The 10,159-nt window shown below is 46.7% G+C and overlaps 1 protein-coding gene across 1 annotated transcript; it reads right to left on the bottom strand.

Annotated features, from left to right (window-relative positions):
* Nucleotides 1–732: 732 nt before the first annotated feature.
* Nucleotides 733–2,066, bottom strand: LOC123440579 (KDEL-tailed cysteine endopeptidase CEP1-like). The gene has a single exon (XM_045117143.1). It carries the CDS (start codon nucleotides 1,977–1,979, stop codon nucleotides 891–893), a length of 1,089 nt encoding a protein of 362 aa, XP_044973078.1. The 5' UTR covers nucleotides 1,980–2,066; the 3' UTR covers nucleotides 733–890.
* Nucleotides 2,067–10,159: the final 8,093 nt, after the last annotated feature.

The following is a 10,159-nucleotide window of genomic DNA, read 5'->3' as shown; positions in this document are numbered from 1 at the left end:
CCAACACCGCGCGCGACAATGAAGAGGAGGAGGAAGAATCCGCTTCGAATGATGAATCAGAGGAAGAGGAAGATGAAGATGAAGACGAGGACGAGGCTTGATTCTTGATGGGCCATTCGTTGGTGTGAACTTTTTATGTGGGCACGAATTTGGTTGGATGATTTTATGTGCATGAACTTTTTATGTCATCATGAACTTGTTTGTGTGCTTTAAATTATGCCATGTCGTTGTTTTGATGTTTGAATTTTATTTTGTGTTCAAAATATGTCAAAAATGCAACATATGAAAAGCGCCGGCTGTTCGCACGCGTTGCATTTTAGCGCGTCTATTGGAGCTACGTGCGGGCGCTGCATTTTAACGCGCCTGCAGGAGCCAGCGCTGACCGCCGCGTCAAAACATGCAACTGACGTGCTGTAAACTGTTTTTTAGCACGCCGCGGGTAGGGTGGCTGTTGGAGATGCTCTAAAGATTGATTATTATTTTTTCCTTGCGGTAATGTCCTGTCCGGAATTCTTGCGGTAATTACCATGAGTTTAGTGCAGCTCGGGGGAGGGGGTGCATGGACCCCAAGTTTTGCACATCAATGAGGAAACAAGGATAACGTAAGCTGTTTACATACAATGAGGTGACACTTAAGTAGTACTCTCTTCGTTCTTAAATTGCACTATAACTACATACGGATATATTTTAAAGTGTAGATTCATTCATTTTGCTCCGTATGTAGTCTCCTAGTGAAATCTTTAAAAGATCTTATATTTTGAAACGGAGGGAGTAGTGCACTATATGTGATATGTAGGTACATAGCGATTGACTCTTTATTTTTCCCTGGCGATAATGCCCTGATCATGCATGTTGCGGGCCAATAATTTGTTAGATAATCGATGAGAGATTCAGAGCTCGTCATGGGCACCGGCATGCTTCGGGTTGGTTGAGGTCTTGACGGGGTAGGACGCCTCCATGGCGATCCCGCAGAGCCCCTCCTTGTCTTCTACATCGCGCTTCATGCGGATGTATCCCTTCTCACCCCACTCCGGCCCCCATGAGTTTTTCACGATCCAATACTTGGTGCCGTCCACGGTGGTGCCGTACCCCACCGCCGCCACGCCATGATCCAGCTCCGTCCCGCACTTGCCCGCGAACACCCCCTCCGAGTAGAACTGGAAGTGCGACCCGCTAGCCTCGATGGCCACGGCCACTGGCTGTGCAGCCACCGCCTTCTTCAGCGCGGTTTCGTCGTTGGCGGGCACGTCCTCATACCCGTCGATGGTGACCACGGCGGACGGCTTCTTGTTGCAGGAGGAGGCCTGCCTGGCCTTGTAGGGGTACGCGTCCTCGGCGGCCACCCCGCCATGCTTGGCGATGTACTGGAAGGCGTAGTCCATGAGGCCGCCGTTGCAGCCGGCGTTGGACTTCGTGTCGCAGTCCACGAGCTGCTGCTCGGACAGAGACGTGAGGTTCTTAGTGCGGATAGCGTTGATGCCCTCCACGGCCGCGATCGTCGAGAAAGCCCAGCAGCTGCCGCACTGCCCCTGGTCCTTGACGGCGGTCACCGCGCCCTTCTGCCGCCAGTCCACCGACGACGGCACGTCCCGAACGGCAGCAGCGCTCCCGTGCATGAAGCCGCCACCACCCTCCTTGCGGCTGAACATGCGGTGGTGAGAGATGCGGGAGGAGGCGTAGGCGCGGCGGAACTCGTCGGCGGTCATGTCGCCGAAGCGGTTGAGGCGGAGCTTGTAGGGGGCGTCGCCGCGGTTGAACTCGTGGATGAGGCGGACGTTCTCCCTGAACACGTTGAAGCGTCGGGCCTTCTCGCCCAGGTCGCGCGCCACGGTGTGCTGCTCCCGCCAGCGCTCGTACAGCGCCCATAGGGAGTCCTCCGACGCCAGGTCGTGGTCGCCGAAGTCCATGGCGCTCGCAGGCGCTGGCGCAGCGGCCAGCAGCATAAACAGCGCGGCCGCGGCCATGATCGCTCTCGCCATTGATGATTGGAACCCTTACCTTGGCAATGCTAGCTAGGCAGTCTGGAGTGTATGCTAGCTAGCTTATGTTGTGAGATGGTCGGGTGTGTTGTGGTGGTGGTAGCCATGGCGATCGGGTGGTTCTTATATAGTGGTGGCGAGCACGAGTGATCACACTGGCAAGATCGATATGTTCCATTCAAGAATCAATTGCAGGTGCACGTTGCTTGCCGGCAACAACTTGCTGCCTTAGTGTACTGCTCATTCTCATTCGTGGCCACGTACGTAGTACACAAAAATGGTGGTTAATTCATTAATGCTCCATCGTACCAATAGCAATACGAACCATACTACTACTTGTGGATGCCGTCAATTCCCACGCAGTCTTCTTACTTAGGTTGTAAGATTAAAGTGGCGCGCGCTCGATCGTACGTACGCAGCGAGTAGGAGTGGGACGACGAGACGATGCATGGACACATGAAGAAGTAGCGGGGCGTTTACGCTACGGTCTTGTACAAATTGACACTGCACGCGCATATCTATCTAACCAGCTTCCCGTCGCATCATCTCTCGTATCTCACCGAAGAGATGTGAATTTCGTCAACAGGGAGAAGACCACACAATCATCGCAACGTGGACCGGTAGTCTTGCTTCTTTTTGTTAATATAACTGAACATTAGTTGTGCAAGTATTAAACAATGACGTAGCAGAGTAATTAAACATTAGTAACAGTAAGCGAGCACGCAAGCGTGTTGTCCCCCAGCTCGCGTGCTTTTGATTAGTCGATGGCGATCGATCGACTAGCTAGGTTTCCATTGTTTTTCTCAACACGTGTCGTGTGTCATCGATCGATTCCTGACGTCGTTGTACTGCATCTATTTTCTGAATTGTTTGCAATATGGCGAAGGAGAGGACAAACATATGGATGGATGTAACAACTGGTAATCCATGGATCAACGGATGGCTGCATAAGTGCATTCGTGTGCGTGGTTTCGCAAGGTGTTAAATTGTCAAGCAATGGAAAACTTGCAAGCATGCACAAACTATCTATCTGTCTATGTATCTATCTAACTCGGGTAATTGGCCAAGCACTTGCACATGAATGCTTGCCAAGTGCGGCTTGGACAACAACAGACCGAAGTAGAACCTTCGGTTGGTTGCTTCATGCGAAAGGAAACCAACATTTTGGCCGTAAGGTAGAGTGCTACGTCTCGCCTCTATTACCAATATCCTCCACCCACCGATCATTGCTTGCAGTGGTTGCCGTAGCTAGAGAAGTTAAGCAGAGGCCCAAGCAGGGCCGGTCCTGAGATTTCGGGGACCCAGGGCGAAACTAAAATTTAGGGTCCCATAGTATAAATAAATAGTATAGATTAGAGAAATAAATAGCAAAAAAAAAATGAGACACAAATTTTTTACGTGGAAAACCCTTACGGGAAAAAACCACGGCGCACAAAGGCGTAATTTCATTATGGTATATAAGTTTTACAATTCAAACACACCCTAAAATTTCCTTCTTGCATTCCTGCATGCAAAATCGTCGATGATGGAGTCAATATCAATCTCATCCAATAACTGCTTCTCGATGCATAGAGTTGCCAAACCATTTAACCTCTCTTGTAACATTACAGATCTCAAATAGTTTTTCAATAGCTTCAGCTTACAAAAGCTTCTTTGAGCTGATGCAACAGTCACGGGCATAGTAAATAATATCCGATAAGCAATAGAAGTATTAGGATAACAATCCGCTTCCCTCACAAAATGAAAAATCTCCATAACAGACATTGTTCTATCTGGTAAAGTAAACTGCATGACACTCAACTCAGAAATCATATCATCTAGCTCGACATCACATTTACCTTGTGTGAAAGTATTTGCAAATTCAGTGCACCTTTCTTTCAATTGAGAACCATCCAACGACTTCAAATATGTTGAACTCATTAAAAATCCAAATACTTTTTTGAATGATTGGAGCTCCTCAAATCTACTCGTCAATGATGTGATTGCCATATCAACCATAACCAAAAAGTAGTTCACTTTAAAATCCTCCTCGCCTTGCAAGATTTCTTCTTGGCATTCAGTTTCATCAAATTGCTTTTTCCTAGAAGCACGGCGTTTTACTGGAAATGATGGCTCTACACCCAATTCAGTTGCAATTTCCTTGGCAGTATCCAAACTAGAAGCAAATCCTTCATTTCTATAGGTGCGGAAGTAATCGCGTATACCTTCTATTTGTTGTATTGTCGACTCAATGCACATGGATGGTGACTGCAACTTCTTGCTCACTGCATTAACTGCAAATAAAATTGAATGCCAAATAACCATACCAAATATAAATTCAAATTTACCAAGCACTTTATATAAATTTTTTGCATCACTCCGATCCTTGGGTTCGGTATCACCATCTTCACTTAACTCTAGAAGAGCGGACCTGAGCTGGGGAGCTTGATACCTAATTGCTTTGACACTTTTAATTCGACTCTCCCAGCGAGTATTGGACAAGGACTTCACAGTTAAACCTTCCACATGATCTAGCAAAACTTTCCATCTTTTGGTAGACCCAGCAAATAAAACATAGATCCGTTGCACTATTCCAAAAAAAGAAACAGCCTTAACACATGATTTAGCCATGTCACAAAGAGTGAGATTAAGATCATTATAAAGCTGCTCGTTGGATCCTCTAAAAGCTAAATTTCGTTTACCAAGAAATTTCACAATAGCAACTATTCTTAGCATTACTCGCCTTAAGCGCTCCTTCTCTTTTGTGATCTGATGCTGCAACTCCTTATCAATTGTTTCATGTTTGCTCAATCTATTTTTCAGTTCGTTCCAAGAGATCATGCTTGTAATATGCTCCACACTTGCTTCATGTTCTTTTAGACTATCACTAATATGCTGCCAATCTTTATACCCATCATGCACCAAACTACTTTTGCAGTTGATAGGATTAAACAACTTACAAGAAAAACAAAACACTTTGTCAGCCTGTTTTGAATAAACTAACCATTTTCGATCACGTACCTCTTCGTTGCTCATTGTTCTAGAGTAATGGGCATATGAAAAATGTCTTCTCTTGCTATTTAAAGGAAAAGTAATATCATCTTCTCTAATAGGCCCTTTCTCAACTATTGTATCCCTTGCTTTGTTATCAAGACTAGCCCAATTTGCTGGATCATAAATATCCACATGAACTGGTTCTTCAGCAACAATAGCAGATTCCGTGGGAGATGAATTATGGTCATGATCACTCACATTGTTATCGTCCGCGTCGATGTCAACATTGTCTTCTGTATGGATATCATCTTCTAGATCCACATTACTTGGTTCTTCCACAAGAACTAACGCCAACTCATCTGGATTTTTTGAAGTGGACGGGTTACTCTTAAAATATTTAGGAAGAGACCCTCTTTGTGAATCAACCAATTTTTGATCTGCTTTCCTCTTTTTTCTTTTAGCAGCATCTGATTTAGGCTTCATAATAATTCTGAAAATAAATAAATACGAATCAAAATTAGGGCATAAAATACCTAAAAAATAAAAAGGAATCACTAGAAGTAATCACAGGGCCGTCCAGATCGGCACTAGGGTAATCTTCAAAATGTTCTGCAACTTTTCTTATTTCCCGGTCTAGATCTGGTCATCTGGATGCAACTCCTGCAAACTAGCTACCAAGACACCTAGTGTCGATCTGAACAGCAGTCTAGCCAGGAGATGAACTCCTCAGGCTGTATGTATCCAACGATGTATGTATCCAGCGAGGCAGCGACCAGCGCTCCTCAGGTCATCTCATCTGGATGGCTGGATGCAACTCATGGTTGTATGTATCCAGCACGGCAGCGCTCCTCAGGGGACGCACCAGTTCACCACCGCCACAGACTTACCAGGCCCTGCTTGGGACTGACGACTGACGAGAAGATGAACTCCCTGTTCGAGCAACTGCCGCCGAGGAGCTGCCACCGCCACGGAGAAGCTGCCGTCGAGGAGCACCACCGCCACGGAGAAGCTGCCGCCTGCCGTCGAGGAGCGCTGGATGTCCTGTGCGTTCATGGCTTCGTGCGTCGCTAGGGAATAGGGAGTCGCCGCCGCCGCCGTACAGGGAGACGAGAGTCGAGAGAGACAGAGAACGCACGGTCAATCCATCCTGTCGTGATGAGGGATCCGGCCCAGTTGTGATTTATCTTGTCTTTTGGCCCACGAAATAGGCCTGGTTTCTATTTTTTTCTATATTAATTATCATAAATATTAGTAAGTTATAGTATATGTATATATGCAGGGGGCCCCCCAAAAATTTGGGCCCTGTGCGGCCGCCCCCGCGGACCCCCCCCCCCCCCCCAGGGCCGGCCCTGGCCCAAGAAAAGATCCAGCGGGAAGAAAGAAAAATGAGCTCAATTAAGCAAACGAGACGACGTCAACATGTCTGATGCCAACAAGGGTACACTCTGCGCTCGTGCGTGTTAAATCTGCATCTTCGAAAAAGCGTCGGGTGGAATTGGGTCACATCCCAGTGAATGTGTCACCCTACGCGGCCACCTTCGACTCACCGGCCAAACCCCGTCATTATTTCCCGCCTTCGAGGGTTCTCCGTCCCACGCAGATTCGTCACCGACAAGCAAGTAGTGACGCGTCTTCGCCGGCCAACGGTAGACGGCGGCGTCGAATTGTCTTCCTCCTCTTTCTTGACCCATTTCGCACTTTCACCTAGCTTCACAAATGGTTGTAGGTTTGATCATTGCCTCCTCCCTACTCATTTTAGATTAGATGTGTGTGCATGTGGTAGGAGTAGATATGTAGCATGTGTGTCGGCCTATGAGAATGTGATGTTCTGGGAGCTAGTGGTGATGGATCGGTAGCATGCAAGGTTTTTCTTATAGGCTTTGATGATGTTTATGTCATTTTTCATGTCGACGAGGATGATACTATGATAGATGTGGTACTAACCTATGAATCGGAGAATGTGTAGTATGGTGGTTTGCAAGTATGATCGGTATATAGTTGTGGTAGTGTGTTGAACTCAATGGTATGCTTTGAACTTGAAGATGAGGCATAGGGTGTTGTCTTGAACTTAATGATCCATGTGTGATATGCTTATTGTCCATGTGTCGTTGTCTTTCTTACTGTCCATGTGTGGCGTGTTCCAGTAGTCCTCGTGCTAATGCTTGTAGGACATTAGCGCATAAGAGTTTACTCAAACTATTGTTTTGTCCGAGAGCCAATTCATGTCGTCGTATGTTAAGGACTCCCAATCTCCGACCGACAAGTACATGCCTCCAGATTCAGATGCCTTCGAGCCAATTCTTGCTAGGCATCCATCATTTATGTTGGTGTTGCCTGCTCTTGTTGGGGAACGTCGCATGGGAAACAAAAAAATTCCTACGCGCACGAAGACCTATCATGGTGATGTCCATCTACGAGAGGGGATTTCCGATCTATGTACCCTTGTAGATCGCACAGCAGAAGCGTTAAGAAACACGGTTGATGTAGTGGAACGTCCTCACGTCCCTCGATCCGCCCCGCGAACCGTCCCACGAACTGTCCCGCGATCCGTCCCGCGATCCGCTCCGATCTAGTGCCGAACGACGACACCTCCGCGTTCAGCACACGTACAGCTCGACGATGATCTCGGCCTTCTTGATCCAGCAAGAGAGACGGAGAGGTAGATGAGTTCTCCGGCAGCGTGACGGCGCTCCGGAGGTTGGTGGTGATCTAATCTCAGCAGGGCTCCGCCCGAGCTCCGCAGAAACGCGATCTAGAGGGAAAACCGTGGAGGTATGTGGTCGGGTTGCCGTGGCAAAAGTTGTCTCAAATCACCTCATTAAAGCAAATGTTCCAGCTCCGAGATGCTTGCACCCGCCCATAGATGGAGCGCTGGAGCTTGCACACTTTGTTAGCACCCTTAGGGTCGACAAAATCTTCTGGTTGCATCATATACAACTCTTCCTTAAGGTTCCCGTTAAGGAACGCTGTTTTGACGTCCATTTGCCAAATTTCATAATCATGAAAGGCGTCAATTGCTAACATGATTCAGACTGATTTCAGCTTCGCTACGGGAGAGAAAGTCTCTTCCTAGTCAACTCCTTGAATTTGTCGAAAACCCTTTGCGACAAGTCGAGCTTTGTAAACGGTTACATTACCGTTTGCATCGGTCTTCTTCTTGAAGATCCATTTGTTTTCTATGGCTCGCCGGTCATCGGGCAAGTCCACCAAAGTCCATACTTTGTTCTCATACATAGATCCTATCTCGGATTTCATAGCCTCAAGCCATTTGTTGGAATCCGGGCCCGCCATCGCTTCTTCATAGTTTGAAGGTTCACCGTTGTCTAACAACATGATTTCCATTACAGGGTTGTCATACCACTCTGGTGCGGAGCGTGCCCTTGTGGACCTTCACGGTTCAGTAGTAACTTGATCCGAAGCTTCATGATCATCATCATTAACTTCCTCTTCAGTCGGTGTAGGCGCCACAGGAACAACTTCCCGCGCTGCGCTACTATCCTGTTCGAGAGGGGGTGTAATTACCTCATCAAGTTGTACCTTCCTCCCACTTACTTCTTTCGAGAGAAACTCTTTCTCTAGAAAGGATCCGTTCTTGGCAACAAAGGTTTTACCTTCGGATCTAAGATAGAAGGTATACCCAATAGTTTCCTTACGGTATCATATGAATATGCATTTCTCCGCTTGGGGTTCAAGCTTTTCTGGTTGAAGTTTCTTCACATAAGCATCGCAGCCCCAAACTTTAAGAAACGACAACTTAGGTTTGTTGCCAAACCATAGTTCATATGGTGTCGTCTCAACGGATTTAGACGGTGCCCTATTTAAAGTGAATGCTGCAGTTTCTAATGCGTATCCCCAAAATGATAGCGGTAAGTCGGTAAGAGACATCATAGATCGTACCATATCTAATAAAGTGCGATTATGATGTTCAGACACTCCTTGCGTTGCGGTGTGCCAGGCGGCGTCAGTTGTGAAACGATTCCACACTTCCTTAGGTGTCTGGCAAACTCGTGACTCAAATATTCTCCTCCACGATCAGATCGTAGACACTTGATTTTTCTATCACGTTGATTCTCGACCTCACTCTGAAATTCCTTGAACTTTTCAAATGTCTCAGATTTGTGCTTCATCAAGTAGATATACCCATACCTACTCAAATCATCGGTGAGAGTGAGAACATAACGATAGCCACCGCGAGCTTCAACGTTCATTGGACCACACACATCAGTATGTATTATTTCCAATAAGTCGGTTGCTCTCTCCATTATACCTGAGAATGGAGTCTTAGTCATCTTGCCCATGAGGCACGGTTCGCATGTGTCAAATGATTCAAAATCAAGAGACTCTAATAGTCCATCAGTGTGGAGCTTCTTCATGCCATGCGCTTAACGCCGATATGACCAAGGCGGCAGTGCCACAAGTATGTGGGACTATCATTATCAACTTTACATCTTTTGGTACTCACACTATGAATATGTGTAACATCACGATCGAGATTCATCAAGAATAAACCATTCACCAGCGGAGCATGACCATAAAACATATCACTCATATAAATAGAACAACCATTATTCTCTGACTTAAATGAGTAGCCGTCTCGCATTAAGCAAGACCCTGATACAATGTTCATGCTTAAAGCTGGTACTAAATAACAATTATTAAGGTTTAAAACTAATCCCGATGGTAGATGTAGAGGTAGCATGCCGACGGCGATCACATCGACCTTTGAACCATTCCCGACGCGCATCGTCACCTCGTCCTTGGCCAGTCTCCGCTTATTCCGCAGTTCCTGCTTTGAGTTGCAAATGTGAGCAACAGCACCGGTATCAAATACCCAGGAGCTACTACGAGCGCTGGTAAGGTACACATCAATAACATGTATATCACATATACCTTTAACGTTGCCAGCCTTCTTGTCCGCTGAGTATTTGGGGCAGTTCCGCTTCCAGTGACCCTTTCCCTTGCAATAGAAGCACTCAGTCTCAGGCTTGGGTCCGTTCTTTTTCTTCTTCGCGGCATCTGGCTTACCGGGCGCGGCAACAACTTTGCCGTCCTTTCTGAAGTTCTTCTTACCCTTGCCTTTCTTGAAACTAGTGGTCTTGTTGACCATCAACACTTGATGCTCTTTCTTGATTTCTACTTCTGCAGACTTGAGCATCGAGTACAACTCGAGAATGGTCTTCTCCATCCCTTGCATGTTGTAGTTAAGC

The sequence above is a fragment of the Hordeum vulgare genome, chromosome 3H (genome assembly GCF_904849725.1).
Source record: "Hordeum vulgare subsp. vulgare chromosome 3H, MorexV3_pseudomolecules_assembly, whole genome shotgun sequence".
Classification (NCBI taxonomy): domain Eukaryota; kingdom Viridiplantae; phylum Streptophyta; class Magnoliopsida; order Poales; family Poaceae; genus Hordeum; species Hordeum vulgare.
This window is presented reverse-complemented; position numbering and strand designations above follow the sequence as displayed.